Here is an 18798-nt window from a genome sequence, read left to right on the forward strand (position 1 = left end):
GATGCGACAAATTGAAAAAATGAGTAAAAATGTGAGCGAACAATTGCATGCTCATATTGCTAATTGTGTGTCCTTTTCTTTACAACTGGAATGAATCTACAGATGTCAGTGATACAGCTCAATTGCTCATTTTTATTCCAATGGTTTTCAATGATTCTGCCACTAGAGAAGAACTGCTGGCTATGGTTTCATTAAAAGAAAGAACTAGAGGTCTTGATATTTTTAATGCATTCAAAACTTTTATTGAAAATATTAAATTACCACTATTTAAGCTCGTATCAATAGCAACAGATGCAGCTAAAGCAATGCCGGGGCATCTTAACAGATTCATCGCATTGTGCCATAATGAAGTCCCATATTTTTTGAGTTACTACTGTATCGTCCACCAACAAGTGTTAGCCAGCAAAAGATTAAATGCTAAAAGTGTTATGGACATAGCTTTCAAAATCATGAATTCCATCAGAGAACAATCTCTTTAAAGGAGACTTTTCAAAATGCAAATCAATGAAAATGAACAAGATCTGATATTACACACAGATGTGCGGTGGCTGAGTCGGAGTAAGTTTCTACAGAGATTTTGAAATTTGCTGAATGAAATAAAAAAAAATTTCTGATCAAAATTTCAATAGCTACAAGATATAGAGTGGTTGTATGATCTGGCTTTTGTGTCAGATTTTACCAGTAAGGTAAGTGATTTCAATTTGGAATTACAAGGAAAAAATAAAAAATGTGGGTGACATGATTAGTAGTATTTCTGCATATAAATATCAATTTTTGGCAATGGCTAAGGATCTCAAAGTAAAAAAATGTGATCATTTTGCAAATATGCAAGATCATTTGCAAAAATATCCTGTTTTTGAATTTAGTGAGAAACATGTTTCTGAAATTGAGAAAGTTGTCGATGATTTTGAAACCAGATTCAGTGATTTTAAAATAATTGAAGACATTATTCAATATATTTCTTATCCATTTAATGTCGACTTAGATACGAAACAAATTGCAGAAAAAATTGCCGATATTTTCACCTGGAGAAAATATTACTTGAAAATGAAATTATTACATTGCGAAACGATATCTTTCTAAAAGCCAGATTATCAGAAGAAGACTTTTGGAAATATGTTTGCCATGAAAAGTACCCAATAAAAATGCAGTGAACTTTTAAATTCCTGTTTTGATTCCACATATGTTAATTGGCCTTTTTGTATTTGAAACAAACAAAGACGAAGAATTGCTCTACTCTTACGGACTTGTATACACAAGATACAGTTGGCCTTATCACGGTATATCCCTGATTTTGAAAGCATGGCAGATGACATGAAGACACATACTTCATATAAATTAAAAATTTAAATACATATGAATTTAAAATAAGAATTCTGAATTGTATTTAATTTTAAATTTTATAAACATTTTTTAATATGTGTTGATTAACTTTTTTAACCATGTGCAATGAAATTCTTGAGATTGTAGATCGTAGCACATTTTGAAGAAAAAAAGTAGATTGCATCACAAATTAAGTTGGCCACCCCTGCAGTATTGTATGCAATGTCTTTCCATGTTAATATTTTCAAAAATTCTAGAGCTTGAATTACTGAGTTCGCAACACCAGCAAGTGCTCACCATGATAATAGGCTTTGAAGGCACAAATAATGCCCTGATCTGTGGGGCTGAATTAGTACAGTTGTATTTCTTGGCAGAAATGCAACCAACTCTGATCTTGCCATCTTTCGATTTCAGAATATCAGCCAAAGGGTGAGCTGGGTGTTCATCCAACAGTAATAGAGCCTTTTCTTAAAGTTTTTTGAAAAGCAAGTGGTGTCTCACTGATGGTACCAACTCACTTTCAAATCCTGAAGCAAAATTATCACTTGTCAATCAAGTTTTGGAGCTATTTTTAGAAATCACAGATAGAGATTTCATGTTGATGTGCCAAAATAATGGGGACTTTGACTTTTGCTGATACACATTGGCTTCGGCTTGTGGTTTCCAGTCTTGTTTGCACACAGTAATACTCTCTCTTTTAGTTTTCATGCCTGCTTTGTTGGGTATCTTTTTATTGTACAGTGACTTGTCAGGGAGACGTTTATAATATAGTGCTGTTTCATCACAATTTTACAACTGTTCATCACCGAATTCACCATCTTGAATCACATTATGCAAAAATTCAGGAAACTCTTCTGCTGATATAATGTCACCATATGCAGATCCTCCTACAAGATTAACCTGGGATATCCTGTGATGAGCCTTTCATCTCCAAAGCCCTTCAGAAGCTTTAAATGTGTCATCATCTCCACCAAGTAGCTTATGAAATTTAAGTGCCCGTGCTTTCAAAATTACCCCATTTATTGGTACTCCATTACACTTCTGTAGAAACCACTTGTATAAGCATTGGTCCATATATGCAAAGAACTGCATAAGACCACAGTTAGGTTGCACCTTGAGTACTGTATACAGGTATGTAGGCCTCACTTTAGAAATGACGTTGATTTGCTGGAATGGGTGCAGAGAAGGGCAACCAGATTGGTGAAGAGTGCTCTCTTACCTAGAAAGGCTTTATTTATATCAAGTTGCAGCTTCTGGGGACTAGGCACCTGCAGAGTGATACAAATGAGGTGTTTAAGGCCTTGAATGTATTGAATAAATGAATGTGAATGTCATTCTTCCTCTTGCTGTGCTACACATGAGGGGCCATGAATTTAATTTGATGAAGGATGGTTGTTGTAGGATAGATGTGTGGAAGTTTGCTTGCAGCCAGCAGATGGTTGATTGTTGGAACAGGCTTCCATCTCTTGTTGTGGAAGTGGATGGTTTGAACAAATTCAAAGAAGAACTGGACAAATCCTTGGAGGGTATGGATGGAAGAAGTGTGTAGTTTTTTTTTTTTTTTTTGATTGATGCTATATAAGCTTCTTTCTTGCATTATTTGCCACTATTACATCACTGTTTTCTTTCTTTGGAGGCCTACTTCATTTTGTATGGAGTCCATGAATGAACACAGTTTTTCTTCCTCTTTCATCCAACTGCAGGTCGTTTCTTCTGGAATTCCACACTTGCAAAATATACTGTATTTTATTTTGCCAATCTTAACTCTTGATGATCTTTAACTTTTCTTCAAGTGTATAAATTTTTTTTTTTTGTGGCTATTACTTCAGCTGTACTGATTACTAATTTTGCCTTGTTTTTATTTCTGATGCCCTTGAATTTATCATTTTTTGAGCAAACTAAATCAAAACCAATCTGTCTGGTCTATCATAGTGCTGAAGTGGAGTCACATGATTTCCCCGTAAATCCTTTGTCAGTTCACATATATTTTTCTCGAGGTTAGCCCTCAGCAGTTTTTGTTATCCTAAGTGTAACTTCTAGTCGAAGAAAGGATGTTTTGTTCTTTACAAAAATTTATTTTGTAACTAATGCAGCACTTGAGAAACTGTTGCTATATTCCCCTCCAGAGGTACTGTTTGTAATTAGCATTCTACTGATATAGTCTTTTATTGCATCTCTGGTGTCTATAGTTATTAGTCTCTGACTAGTCCTTGTTTACAAAAATTACTCTGCAATAAGTTGAATGCTAAATATATCGAAGTGAATATACAGCCAGTTTTTAGCTAATTTCCGCTCATGGAAATATGGTAGTTGGATGTACAGTAGATATAAGCATATACAGTATTCACTTTTTCCAGATTCCAATGTGAAATTGCTAGTTCTTTGAACACTACTTTTTTTCATAACTCTTTGGGGGACATTATCATACCCATGGCATTGAGAGGCACTTACATTGAGGTTTCACTGTATTTTATTTTCTCCATTCCATTCTGATATGCATATACAATTGAAAAAGCATATAAATGTGATATTTATATGCTTTTTAGGCACAATAACCTGTGTGTATAAAGCATATTGTTTTCACTATGTCTGTCTGTTCACACATAACTCAACTTCTTGTAAATGGATTTTCATAAAATTTTGTTTAATTCTTTTAGAAAGAATTGTTGAGCCACCCTAAATTTGATTAAAATTGGACCAATAGAAATACAGCAATTATTATTATTTTTTATCATACTTATCACATATGCTATCCATATACCATATATTGTAGCTGAATGCTGGATATTGCATTTGTTGCTGTGGTCTGATTAGAGGAATAAATATGCAATATGATGGATGTGCAGAAATGAAATGTTCTTGGTTCTGTTTTGTCATAAACCATGAATTATTACTATTTGCTAACATGCCTGAAATGTAATGCACTGTATACATAACTAAGTTGTTTAGAATGTACATAACTTACGAAACTATTTACTACTTGCATCATGCACCACAATGTTTGACAACGTTTGTCACTGTATGGGCTACTTTAAAAACAAACAATGTCAAGAGAGTTTTATTTTATTTTATATTTATATAGAGAAACTCTGACATCACATGAAGTAGTAGTAGGGGAGGCATGGGATGCAAGAAAGCAAGTTATCCAGCATCGGCCAAAAAAAAAAAAAAAACCATTTCACACATCCATTCTCTCTAAAAGTTTGTTCAGTTGCTCCTTGAATTTATTTAAGCTATCAACTTCCGCAACGGCAGATGGAAGTTTGTTCCAGCAATCAAATACCCGCTGGCTAAAGGCAAATTTCTGCACATCTATTCTACAACTCTCTTTTCCCAATTTGAATTTTGCCCCCTCAGGTTTGTAATCTGAGCAAGAGGAAGAATCCCATCAGAATTGAGCCTGCTCAACCCATTCAAAGCCTTATACACTTCAATCAGATCAATTCACATGGGCCTGATAGTTAATATACAATTCAACATTAAAATTTAAATATAAGTTAACAAACAAACATTTAGAACGGTCAATTAGTAATGTAAAAAAAAAAAAGAGGTACAGTGAAATCAATATTTAAAAACTTTTGTTAGATCTTTATTAAATTGATTAACTCTGAAAAAAATTCCAGTTTCAATTGATTAAGTGTATCGAAAAACTGATTAATTGTATTTAACTGTGTATTTGAGATTGATAGATCTCAAATTTCTACAAATATATCTGTTTTAAATAAAAGCTAGTTGTAGAATTTTTATAATTTTTTATTATAAAATATGCATTAGGAAATTTGTTAAAAGTTAAACCAGGTAAATTATAAGAATTCTCTGATTAAAGTAAATCAGAGAATTATATGTATTAGTGTCTACTAGAATTTATATTTGTATTTCTGTAGATCAAGATCAAACCTTTGCCATCCCTTTTTAAGCTGTAGTGCTGATGAAGTTCTAAACTGGAAATTAAAAATATGTACAAGTAAATAATTATCACAAAAGCTCTTTTAATAATAGTTAGAAGATAAAATGTTTATTTTAAGTGAAAAACATTTCAGGATTGCTCTACCCCCCCCCCCCCCTACACAAAAATAATCTCTGGGCAGAGAATTTGAAAAGGTGGCAGCTCTAGCCAGCATTTTATTTAATCTATAAACTATTTCTGTGATATGCTTTTTCGTTTATATTTAGATCTTCATTTCATGAAAAAAAAAAAAAAAAAATGGCTGGTAATTTTCAGTTGAATTGAGTCCATATAATGACATGTGGAGCACGCGTGCACACACACACCCACACCCCAAAATTATTTGTGTGTATTACGTTACATGATTTTTTACTGCAACTAGCTAAAACACTTATCAAGATCTACTGTCATATCATAATACATAAATGGCCAACGTGTGAAACTCCAAAATGATCATCATCCCATACAGTTAGGTAATTTCATAATTGAAAAGGATGCTACTATGTTATGGGGAGTTTAATGGCACATAAGCTATTATGGCTATAATGCATACTATGTTATGTTTCTCTCTTTTTACTGTCAGGGTATGCTATTTCCCTTCTAGTGATATAGTGGGCTTATGCTCACTTTAGGAATAGCATCACTATACACAAGTCACCCTGAAGTTATTAATAATAATAATAATGTCATTTTTAATTTAATAGCATCATCCTTTGGAAACCTACTGTCTAAGTATAAGCAGTGACAGAGCTTGTCCATAAGTCCAAGCTCTGCTCACACTGGAGGGACAATTGCGACATGTCTTTAGTTTCTTGGGACACCATTTTCATCCCTAGACATTAAAGAGAAGAACACAACATGATTTTTTTTTTTATCAAACTATTTCAATTCCTGCATTAAAATAGTAGCTCACCTTTTTACCAGTTTGCTAAGACTTAATTCATTTTATTCTGGGTAATATCATAAACTCATTTCCCTGTCAGTACTTATAAAATGATACATGATGTTTTTTTAAATGCAAAATTCAAGGGTAAGTTGGTGGACAAATATATTCAAGAGAAGTTTTGATAGCGTATGCTAGATTATAATATACTGATTCCTGAAAAATATACTCTCAATATGATTAGCTGTCTGTTTCAGCATACTGGATGTATATTTGTTTGGATGGTCTAACAGTGATAAAGTAAACAGGCTTCGTTATGATGTATTTTACAATTGTTAGATTTTTGGTTATTCTACTGTACATTGTTTTTCAAATAACCACAGCTAAAAATTGCATGGGTTGAAGTTGGGTGAATGAGGTAGCTAAGCAGTTGGGAACAGACAGGAAATTATGCAGTCTTTAGTTAAGTACATCATGAAGCAGTTCGCTGAATAGCACACTAGGTGAGGAGATCATAGCATGCACCAGTAATGGTACATAAGTTCCACGACCACGTGGTTGAACCTCTGAAGATGAGAGATCATATGATGAATGTGGTGTCAAAACTAGACCACATGGTAACACATGAATACAGTGAACTTTAATTGACAATGTAGATATGATAGTCCTGTTTATCTAATGATTCTGGGCATTGACTTTACTATTCATTTTGAAGGGCCCCTCATTCACACCGCAAAATGCTTTATTATCTGTGCTAGCCAGGAAGAGCAAAATCCAAATATTTCTCTCAAAATCACTTGCAGTCAGCTGCCGAACTGTGTGGTTTATGAGTACCAGTGCAGCATGCTTCTCAGGGAATTGCAGACAGTTGATTGCAGAAGGTTCAGTTTTATAGCAACCACTCTGCTATTGGCAGATGAATTCAAATTATATGTTGTGCTCTGTTATTGTAATAACAGTCTCTTCAACAACACCCAGAGAAACTGGTTGCTTTCCTTGTTTTGGCACATCAACAAAAAATTTGTATTCTCAAACTTCTTCATTGTTATATAATCCATTTTGTGATAAGCTATGTGTTTCATTCATTTAAATTATACTAAATATAAGTCATGTGGTGAATTTCTGTTCTAGTGCTGTTATCTCCTGTTCTTATAGCACTTGAAGATTTGAGAAACACCTAGCCAACCTTATGAGCTACTTGGTATCCAATCTGAAAATCAGCATATCATGAAAATGGGTTTCAGCTCTGTTGATGCACTGGTTAAGGTATTTAAAACTGCGTGAGATGCACCAAAAATATACACTGTCACCTTTCATTGGCTTCTAGGGTTCATTTGAAGCCATCTGATGGTCCAGTGTTATTTAAGAACTTCAGAGAGGCTAATTGCACCAATATAATACAGTTACGTCATCAGCTGTCATTCAAACAGGAAAATCACAATAAAAAGGTTTCATGGCAAAACTATGGAGATTACTAATGGCTACCCATAAGGCTTCATCTTAGACCACTGTTGTGGAATATTATCTTTGATAAGGATTGGCAAAGAACTTTAAGGGAGTCTATACAATTGTGTATACTGATTACCTCCTAATCTTCATAGAAGACCATTCAAAGGCAGGACTTGAAAAAGAAGTTCACACTAACAGTTTCTGCAGTAAGTATGAATATCTACATTTCAGTATGTACGTACAGAAGAGTTCATATGTATATATATATTTTTTCAAGATCTGTTTCAACTATGTTTTAAAAAATGTTGATTAACATATGAATTGCCCTAATCTTTCGGTATGTGCTCATAATGGAAGATTTCAAGTTTTATCAGTGTCTCTATTATCAACTAATAATAATCAGTTTTAAGAGGTAGCAGCTCGAAATGAGCTTTGAAAATCTGAGGATGGGGAGGCTACAAGGGTGAGTTACATGCATCATCAACATCGGTAGATAGTACAGGAAGCATTCTGTGGCAAGATCGAGGGACACTTCCAAATGAATAGAACATGATGCTACTCAAAGGTCTCCTCTTCACAAATAGTCTCAAGTTCTTTGACTTTGGACCCAAAATTGAAGAAATTTTCTGCAATTCAAGTTCAGAAGCGATGAAATTGAATAAAGCGGTAAATAGGTAGATATAGAGGATATTATTATATAAAAAATCATTTAGGATGAATTTTCTATGAATTTTTTAAGAATTGTGATTTGATTTTTGATAGTAGTTTCACTTTAATGTTGGATATCAAGCCAACATAAAAAAATGTATATATTTTAAGGTATTTATGTGCAAAATTTTAATTTTTACAAAACTTCAAATTCTGCGAACAGACTTTTTCTCCAGAGCCAGCACTTAGTGGAAAACTTATTACCAAAAGGGGTAAAAGAAATCATTACTTAGATAAACATTCACAGATCAAGACCCACTGTTTCCTCAACCAAAAGCAACATGGTGCTACTCAAAGGTCCTCGCCTCACAAATAGACTACCAACTGTACAACAAGAGGCATAGCTACCATGGTGCAAGAATTAGCAAAGTGTAAGGACCCACAGGTCTGTCCTGATAATTTTTTTATAAATATCATAGAAAGAAAATTATAGCAAATAATGTTATTATATAATAGTAGAAACTGCCGTATATTATTTCTTATGTTTTTAGTAATGGTGGCTAGTGTTGAATGCTCTTTAGTAAATTAAAAATAATAAGAAACTACAAAAGAAATTCTATAGGGCAAACCAGTTAAATTATCTCACTATCTACTGTTAAATACCAAAATGGACTTTAAAGAACTAATTAGTGATTTTGCAAACAAAGACGAGGATGATAAATTTTTAAATAAAAACCATATTTTAAAATTAACCTCATTATAATGTCATAGTTTATTAAATTGCATGTTTTGATATATCGACTTTTTTTAGCAGTTATTTTATAGTTTAATGTATATTATAAATAATATTTTTATGAGTAAGGATTTTGTTTCCTGTTAATAAAAATGGGGGGTTCCTTGGCAGTGTTTGCATTGGGGCCCAAAAATTCTAGCTATGCAACTGTGTACACCGAAACCACTACCAAATCAACTATACTCATTTGAAATTATAATTAATGAAAATCATTTCTTTATTCCTGACATCAAACATGTTAAAGGAAAAGTCAGACTAGGGCTGGCCTCAGAAGGTGCACAAAGCAGTGTCTCTGTAAGGTGTCCTTCGTTCCTATAGTTTCCTATGGGACAGTAATAATTTGCAAACAGACAAATCTAATGGCTAATGTTGCTCTAGATAATTGGCCTACAGAACAGTTTCCATTGCAGCCCTTACAATTGATCACTGTTAAACTGCCCATGGACCTCCAAATTATCTCATTGTGGCCTACCCTACTTGATCAAAAAGAATGAAAAAGGAAAGTTAAAAACCCCCATTATAAGACATTCTGATTTACTTGCTCAATCTGTTTCTTTGTGTGGTCACGCCAAACTGACTCAATGTTGCACTGACCCCCCCCCCCCCCCCGCCATGTTGACTGAATGCTTAAGAAGATTTAACATGCTTCTTAACTAAGAGCATAACCCATCCTGTTTTTTCTATACACATTGTACTCCCCATATTCAAATTATGTATCCCTTATATCTAAGTGACATCACTTCTCTGTTATACCCTACAATTTCATGTCTGTGCTTGATGACTTTATCAGTACTTCAAATTAATCGCATTTATTTACTGTGCTATTTATTATTAGTGTACATGCAAATATACATGTGCTTGTTCTTACTCTTAGTTACCCTAACATGCCCATGTATTTACTTGTTTCACAAGTACCCACAGTAGGGCTTGAAATCTCCCCCCACTCTTTCAGGCTGCTGCATGTTCCAAAGCAGTGCAAGAATCACTTTCAACTCTGCCTGTGGCTGTAGTTAATCTGTTAGTCTGTTTATTTGCATCCCCCCAATCTAGCAGTTTTCTGATATACCTAACACTACCTCGATAGCATCAGCAAATATTCTTTCCTCCCTTTTATTTTAATGTATCCCATCCCTCTAAAAACAGTCTGTTTTGTTAACAAGCACAGACCATGCTGTGAAAAAAAAATTCTACCCCATGAGCTGTGCACAGTCTCTCCATTGCCGAATTTATTTGCAAGGCTCTCAACATGTACTTCCTTCTATTGTGTCTGGGGAGAATTGCAGACACTTTAAAATTTAATCCTAACTTGCAACTTTTTTCCAGCATTGCCCTGTACTTGTTAGGTTAACAGTAGGAGACCTCAGGTCTCCTACTGTTAACATCATTAGTGCCAACATGTACAAAAAATCACCTTTCGTGCTCTTAAAAGATAACTGCTGTATAACGTCATCTATTTTTGCCTATGGCAGTACCCTGATCATATTACACCTATCCTTTTTTGCTCAATGCATTTCCATTTCCCTGACAATAGAGGCATTGACAATAACTACCTCCTCTGGGACTAGCACATTCTATCTTGGTGATTGCTGCTGTGTTGCCTGATGCACAAGCGTAAGCTCTTGTGTCAATTTTGGCAGCTAAAGGCTTGATGGGTCCTCTCCCCATTTTAATTCTTTTGAGGGCCTCCACCCTGTTCTTCAAGCTCTCATATATGCCCATCAGAATACTGTGTTTCACCTAATTTCCTCACACTTTTTTACACTGAAAACACACCCACCCACCCCTATCCCTTGAATGTATCGTGTAACTTTCTAGTGAGATTGACAAACATTGAACAAGTAGCACCTTTTGCAAGGCCATGATTTGTATGAGAAATGCCCCTTCAGTTTTCTCCCATGCCACAGCACTCCTACTTTGAGCCTTTTGCTTTGCTGTTCTGGTTTGAGGTATAAATTAAATTAAATTTAATTTGAGAACAGTACACTAAGCTAGTGGTTATCTAAATGCAACAATAACATTATTCTATTTACAGGTTATGCAGCAGTAATAGCTATTATGCTATTAAGTTTACTTTATATGTATTATGCTATACTGTTACTTTTGTAGTTTTAAATTAGTTATAGCCTTACTAGAAAATAAAATTCATTAGCCGAAAACAAAAAAAAAATTATGACAACCTGTGTGATTGGGCTACTTATTTATCACAATTTAAATATACTACAATCCCACTACCATGCATAATGGAATTGTAGCATATTTAAATTGTTCATATTTCATTTTTGGAAAAATCAAATATGAACTGTAGCAAAAAGAATACAAGCTTATCAAAACCAGGTATGTTTTTGCGGCCTTTACAGTTTTTAGTTTTTGTAATGTATATGCTATTATCTTGAAGTATGTGAGGGTTAGGTTCGTGGTACCCCTGTCTAACTGAGAATTTTCATAAGTTGGGGTTCCCATATAGAAAACTCTTATACTGAGGTTAAATTAAGTGGACTCATAAAAACCATATACATGTGTGTGTATATAAACTTTATTTGTAAATTGAATGTACATAAATTTTAAACAAAGTACAGTCAGGATGAGTTCACCCTCATAAAAAGTGCAACTTTAGGGAATGTCATGTTTAGGGCTTTAAAGGCACACATTATCATCTTTATTAGTCATTAAGGTATCATCTAGTTTATGTATGGAATTCTAAAAATTTTTTATTCATTTGAACAGAATGACTGATACTGTGCATCTACTATGACGTAAACCTTCCCTTTTCCATTCTTTCCCTTCCCCACTCACACATTGCCAACTGCCATCCTAAAACAGACAAGCTGTAACTATGAGTAACAAACATAACTATGCGAATCAGGGGGTCAGTCACATACGAGCAGGATCGTGTACTCTGGGTTTGTGTATTTTGAAACCCTACTGTACTCTGTTTTTAAGAGAATGCTCATAACAAACAACCAGAACCTAAACCAGGAATAGAAATCACCGTACCTGCAAGCCCAAATCACAATGAACATAGTGTTGGGGGTGGGGCATTTGCAGTAATCCAAAGGTCCTCAGACATTTTATACCTGAGAATGAATCTTAACAGACATCTCATCCAAATAAATCAGACATCTCCCAACAACACTGTAGAAGCAACAGTTAACTGGTTAACCCTCTGCAGGAAAAGAACCTTATGGTTTACAGGGATTGAGAATAGGAAATCATCATTGATTAAATTTTTTACCTCTTTTTTTTTTCTTTGGACTGGGAGGATGTTTATTTATTTATTTATTTTTTTTTTTTGGTTATTGGTTCTCAGATGGTAGTTCTGGCCTGTTTCTTCTTGGTAAGATATAAACCAAGCAACTCCACAAGATTTCTATTTTGTATCAGACAAACTAGGTGGAAAAGCATTAATTTCCATATGCTTCTATAAAAAGGAGAAATGCTAACAGCTCTTTCATGGATACATCATAAGTATAATTTGTGTATCTCTACGCAGCGCTGCCTTCTCTTGGTGGAGAAAGTAGTGCTGCAAATGAGTCTATAAAAGTACTATCTATTGCCTGACTGTTTTTTGCATCCTAAATATCAGCTTTATATGGGCCATTTTCTGCAAGCATTTTAAAGAAATGCAGTTTTATTACATATAATCCCACTTTATTACATATAGTAACCAATAGTGTGCTTATAAGTTGTAATCTTGCCACTAAAATGAAATATTAGCTTATTCACTCATTTAATTTAAAGCATAGAATTTTTGAGCCCTTCAATTTTGAATTGATGCTGTTTTTCTGTATATGAAACTTTTGTAATTTCCATATGAGGAATGGCCATCCCTTTAGGTCATCCATTCCTCGTATGGTGTGGATGCCCTAACATTGACCTCTGCTTACATTGGCTCACATCTTGGTGATCACTTCCAGCATACTAGGTACAGTATTTTCAGACCTTGCCTGGGGATATATCTAGGGTATAATTAACAGCCCACTAGTATGAATGTGCAAACAGAGGATTTTTTTTTGTTGCAAAATGACTGGGCTTTGTCAAAAAGTGCATTCTACTCAGAAGTGGAACCTAAATATTATTTTCATCAGGATTTTAGATTCTCAAGAGTTAGCATTAGTTGGAAGAATAGTTATAACAATCTGAGGGATCAGAATTTGTAAGTGAAGGCCTCTGGTTCTAAATTGCATGAGATTTCAGAAGTATTGTTTCTTGTAATGTATAGAAAAGAAATTTATTAGCTTGGTTGTGAATATGCTTAATGTATTTAAAGACCTACAAGGATCAGATTTTTCCCATTGTTGCTAGGGTATTAAATGTAACATGATGCACTTTTTTTTTTTTATATAGTTTTTCTGACTTTTGCTTCATACTGTGTAAACCTGATTTTGTCTTATAAGTAAACTTACTAAAATGTACTTTTCTCAATTATGTTGCAGGTTTTAAAGAACACCCTTACTTTTTTTTTTTTTTTTTTTTTTAAATTTTAATTGTGTGTGTTCCCCTTTTGCTTTTTGCAAATGAATTTTTTCCTTCTGATCATACCATTGCACATTTCTGTTGGTGTATTACACAATAAATAGGAACTGACTTGGCATAAATGCATGATACTAATCTTAACCTATTTAATGCCATTGCGTTGTTTTCAAATAGTCATCCTGTGAAATGATTTTATTGGCCATTTTCAGTAGGAAAGCTAGTTAGCTATCAGCTTGTTCCTTTCATACTGTTGCACACACACACATTATCCAGTCTGTAGAGTTGAATGACATCTTGAGAAGTTACCTGTAAACCTTCTGTAAATGTAATTGCCAAATCATGCTATGAGCATGTGATATTTATTGGTATTGTTTATTAGTATATTTATTAACAATAATGAAAATTTATTATAGGCATTCATGTCTATAATAAATAAAAGAAAATCATGTTTCTTGTATTTGCATTTAACAAATGTGATACATTCACATTAACATACTTCTATTTAATCGTAATTTTGATATTCTATTGGTTGATTTCTAAAGATGTATTATTCAGTTTTTGAGTTCAAATATTTTGGATATTATTGGTAAATGTGTGATGCACCTTTAAAGATATTAAAATTTCACGCTTATATTTTTATTAGATAATTTAAAAATGCCTAAATTTATAAAGTATTTAATAAATTAGAGGCATTAATTTCTCCCTGCCAGCAAAATATGATAAACATATTTATCACCAACCACCAACCACCCCAGCGGGTGGTTGGTGGGTGGAACAGACTTCCATCCCTTGTCGTGGAAGTTGATAGCCTAAATAAGTTTAAGGCTCAGCTGGACAGGTATTTCGAACGAACAGAGGGGTGAAGTGGAAGTGGTTATTTTTATTTATTTATGTTACTTTTTTTTTTTGGCTGATGCTGCATAAGCTTGCTTTCTTGCATCAAATGCCTCTACTAATGCTAATGCTAATGCTAACATAAACTTTAGCATGTTCCTTTCATAATACTGTCACAGTTAAGTATATGATATTTAATTCCATGGATAGCTTAATAAACTGTTTAGTATGAGTGTTATACTGTTGGCATCCATGCTTTCCTTAAAGTTCTTAATCTCCTCTAATTTATTAAAACTAAGCAGAGAATGACCTTAATAAATCCCATTTCTCTGCTTAGATTGATTACTTTTTTGTTGTCTGTTTAAGTAGTGTAATGCTACTTTAAATATTTTCAGTAATTAAATATTATACATATGAATTAGATTTTTATTAATTATGGATGATTATGATGATATTTTGGTCTACTTATCAGCAGTAATTCATCATCTATTAAGAATATTCAAGTAAAGAAACCTTTTGGTGGCAGTGATCATAGTGTATTGATTTGGGATTTATTCAAAGGAATAACTACTGTCAAGAGTAAAGGGAAGGGATTTTGTTTTGCCTTAGCTGAATGGTCAGGTTGTATGGGTGCATGAGTGCATGTGCTTTGAGCGACTGTGTTCAAGCCTGCATTACTGCTAAATATGGTGCTGTTTCTTTTATTTTCTATCTTATGATGAACTCCTCCGACTCTGTGGCCATTCTAGAATATAAATAGAAAATTCATTTTATTTTAAATTTAATTATACTAAGCTCAGATATTTTTACACTCTTTTCAGTGGACAAACTAATATTAAAAAGTTGAAATGTTAAATAGGAAATGTTCAGAGAAGTAATCATACGGAGGATGCGGAAAGGTCAGGGAATGACCACTGCATATCCTGGAGCAATGTGGCCTTACTTGCTAATGCTCCTAAAAATCAAATAACTAACTAACTAACTAATCATACCAACAATGTTTTCTATAATAAAAAGATATTGGTCAAGGTTTAGATCCAAAATGGCTTCATAAACTTTCTGCCAGTCAACTTATCAGTTCATCTTGATGAGCTTACTGGCAGAAAAGAAAAATACATAGGATGATTATAAATTTTCGGGGGATACAGAGTCCTATAGTAACACTGACACTATGCTGCTGCAACAGGATCTGGAAAGGTTGAGCAGATGGGCTGAGAGGTGGCAAATGAAGTTTAACATTGACAAATGTAAAGTACTACATATGGGAAACAGCAATCCCAGAGCAACATATCAACTCTGTGTTGCTACACTGACAGTGGTAGAGAATGAAAAGGACCTGGGGGTAATTGTGCAGGCAGATATGAAGTTCTCTGAGCAGTGCAACGGGCTGCAAGAGTAGCTCATGGTGTCTTGTCAATGATATACAGGAATTTTTCTAGCAGGGATAAGGAGGTGATTATTCCTTTGTATAAGGCAATGGTCTGGCCACACCTTGAGTACTGTATACAGGTCTGGAGGCCTCATTTCAAGAAGGATGTAGAGCTGCTGGAACGAGTATAGATAAGGGCAACAAGATTAGTGAATGGAACAAAGGGGTACTCTTACGAAGAAAGGCTTAAGTTTTGCAAATTATAGTGTCTGGAGACTAGGCACCAGCGAGGTGATCTGATAGAGGTGTATAAAGCCTTGAATGGTTTAAGCATGCTCAATGCTGATGGGATTCTTCCTCTTGCTCAGAATAATCACCTGAGAGGGAATAAATTCAAATTGAAGAAAGACAGATGTAGGATAGACATGCGGAAATTTGCCTTTAGCCAGCGGGTAGTTGGTTGGTGGAACAGACTTCCATCCCTTGTTGTGGAATTTGATAGCCTAAATAAATTTAAGGCTCAACTGGACAGGTATTTCGAACGAATGAAGGGGTGAAGTGGAAGTGGGGTTTTTTTTTTTTTTTGGCTGATGCTGCATAAGCTTGCTTTCTTGCATCATATGCCTCTGCTAATGCTATAAACTGGGTTCTGTAATAAAGTTACTTTGGGGATGGGGTAGGCAAGCTGAGGCAGAATATGTGAAGTGTTTGGCTAAGAATACAAAGAAAACTAGTAAGGAATCCGTTGGGTATCATTCCAACAACGTATGATACCCAAAGATGTGCGGAAGTTTGCCTTCAGCCAGTGGGTGGTTGATTGTTTGAACAGGCTTCCATCTGTTGTTACGGAAATGGATTGGTTGAATAGATTCTTGGAGGATATGGATGGGTGAACTGTGTAGTTTTTTTTTTTTTTTGACTGATGCAGCCAAAGCTATATAAGCTTGCTTTTTTGCATCGCTTGCCATTACTACTACTATTATTATTAAAAAAAGCTGTAAAAGAGGTGGTTCCTGAAGTAATGAGAATATCCTCAGATTCAGAAGTCCCAGAAGGTTGGAGATGTGTAGCTATATGACCTATTCACAAGGGTGGTTCAACAGGGGAGGTGAGTAACTATAGATCTGTAAGTTTGACCTCTGTGTCAAGGAAAATAATGGAGTGATAGTAAAGAATAAATGCAAGATCATCTTGATAGGAATGGAACCGTGTGGCATTACATCATAGATTTGTTGAAGCTAGATCATTCCTGACCAATCTGATTAGCTACAATGAGGTTGTCACAAAGGAAACAGTATGTAAAGAATAATTTTGACATCATATACTTTGATTTCAGTAAAGCCTTTGATACTATACAAATGTTGTATAAATTAGAACAGTGTGAGATTGAAGCAAGTTACTGTTATGGATAGAGTGATTGTTAAGTGTTAGGAGACAGTGATTATAAATAGAAAATACTCTTCATGGACTAATGTGATGAGTAGGGTACCACAGGAGTCAGTGTTGGGCCTCTTACCGTGTTTTTAATATTTATTAATGTAGGTATTTCTGGTTTTATGTCTAAATTTACTGATGACACAAAGTTGAGCACACTGGTTAATGACTGTAATCAGACTTATGCTATTTCACTAGATATGTTAAGTGGAAGTACTGAAAAGTGATAACTGAGATTTAAGTGATAAATACAAGATACTGTAATTGGGTAGCAGTAATCCCAGAATAACATGGTGTTCGGGTGGTATCAAACCCAAAGTAGTGGAGTATGAAAAAGATCTAGGGATAATTGTACAGTCTGACATGAAAGTCTCTCTGCAGTCCAACAAAAAGCTGCTAGAACAGCTCATGAGGTCCTGTCCCTGATATACAGGAACTTTGCCAGCAGGAACAAAGAGTCGATTATCCCATTGTGTAAGGTAGTGTTTGGCTGCATGTAGAATACTGTATACAGATTTGGAAACGTCATTTTGCATAAAATGAAGTTTCCAGAAAAGAAAAAGGAAGAGTGCAGAGAATAACAACGAGGTTAGTTGGGGACAAAAGGATATTTTTAACAAGAAAGACTAGGGTTCTGTAAATTGCAAACTTTCGAAGCTGGGATTTTGATTATTGGTGATATAATTGAATTGTATAAGGCTTTAAAAGGTTTAAGCAGACAAGGGTTTCAATTTATTGAAAAGGTTGATTTTAGAATTCATTGTTAGACTAAAGTTCCACCTCAGCATTGTGGAAGTGGGTAATTTAAATAAATTTAAAGAATGTTTGGGCAAATTATTGGCAGGAATAAGGAAGTGAAATGGGTATTTTTTTGATTGGTGCAGTATATGCTTTGCTTCCTTGCATGTTGATAATACTGATATTAATAATAGTTTCTTCAAACAGGCCTATGGGGCTGGGAATTTCCATACTATAATAATTAATGATAAACACATCATGGTGTCATGGTTTCATTTAATGTGCAGTATATGTATTTTTTTGAATATGTACAATGTATGCATGCATGTTTGTATGTTTTTTTTTTTTTTTTTTTTTTTTCCCCAATATGTGTAGTATAGCTTGTACAGTTTTAAGAATTTTTTTTAAGTCCTGACTTAAAAAAAAGTTGATTGGCTTCTCAATCTTTGTTTAGAATGCAAAATTTTGTATTTTTATTTTTCTTGATACAGTGCTGTATTTTGCATTGTTCGTTCTTTCTCATGGCTTTCTCTATAGCAAAGCAAAGCCGCTCTTTTGGATCTGAGTTTATATTGAAATCCCTAAACCTTCTTCAACTTCTGTGTATAGACATTATTATAATAATCCTGTTTTTTTCTCTTTTATATGTTGAGTTTTGTGCCATTTCAAAGTCCATATACAGTTCGTAATGGACCTCTAGCTCTTGTAAGGGTAAATAGAGTGATGTGCGCATTATTGCAGTTGAAAACAGTTTAGTAATTACAAGAAGCTACAGATGTTTTTTTTTTTTCCCTTCCATTCATGTTGTGAAGAACGCTTAGGAGTATTTTAATTCAGGGAAACAGTTAAATTTATAGTAGGTAAGTGTAGTTGAGTTTTTAGGAAGAAGTTGGCACTGCTTCCCTCCA

General features: G+C 34.3%; 1 protein-coding gene across 1 annotated transcript in view; it reads left to right on the forward strand.

Annotated features, from left to right (window-relative positions):
• Positions 1–18798, forward strand: part of Rok (Rho associated coiled-coil containing protein kinase) — a 403168-nt gene that overhangs the window by 16807 nt on the left and 367563 nt on the right. The window contains exon 2 of the mRNA XM_090374570.1: positions 8473–8694. Coding sequence (XP_090230696.1) covers positions 8659–8694 — 36 coding nt within the window. The 5' untranslated portion in view covers positions 8473–8658. The remainder of the gene's footprint in view (positions 1–8472; positions 8695–18798) is intronic.

Source organism: Mastigoproctus giganteus, chromosome 5 (genome assembly GCF_048544385.1).
Source record: "Mastigoproctus giganteus isolate SK-2022 chromosome 5, ASM4854438v1, whole genome shotgun sequence".
Lineage (NCBI taxonomy): Eukaryota > Metazoa > Arthropoda > Arachnida > Uropygi > Thelyphonidae > Mastigoproctus > Mastigoproctus giganteus.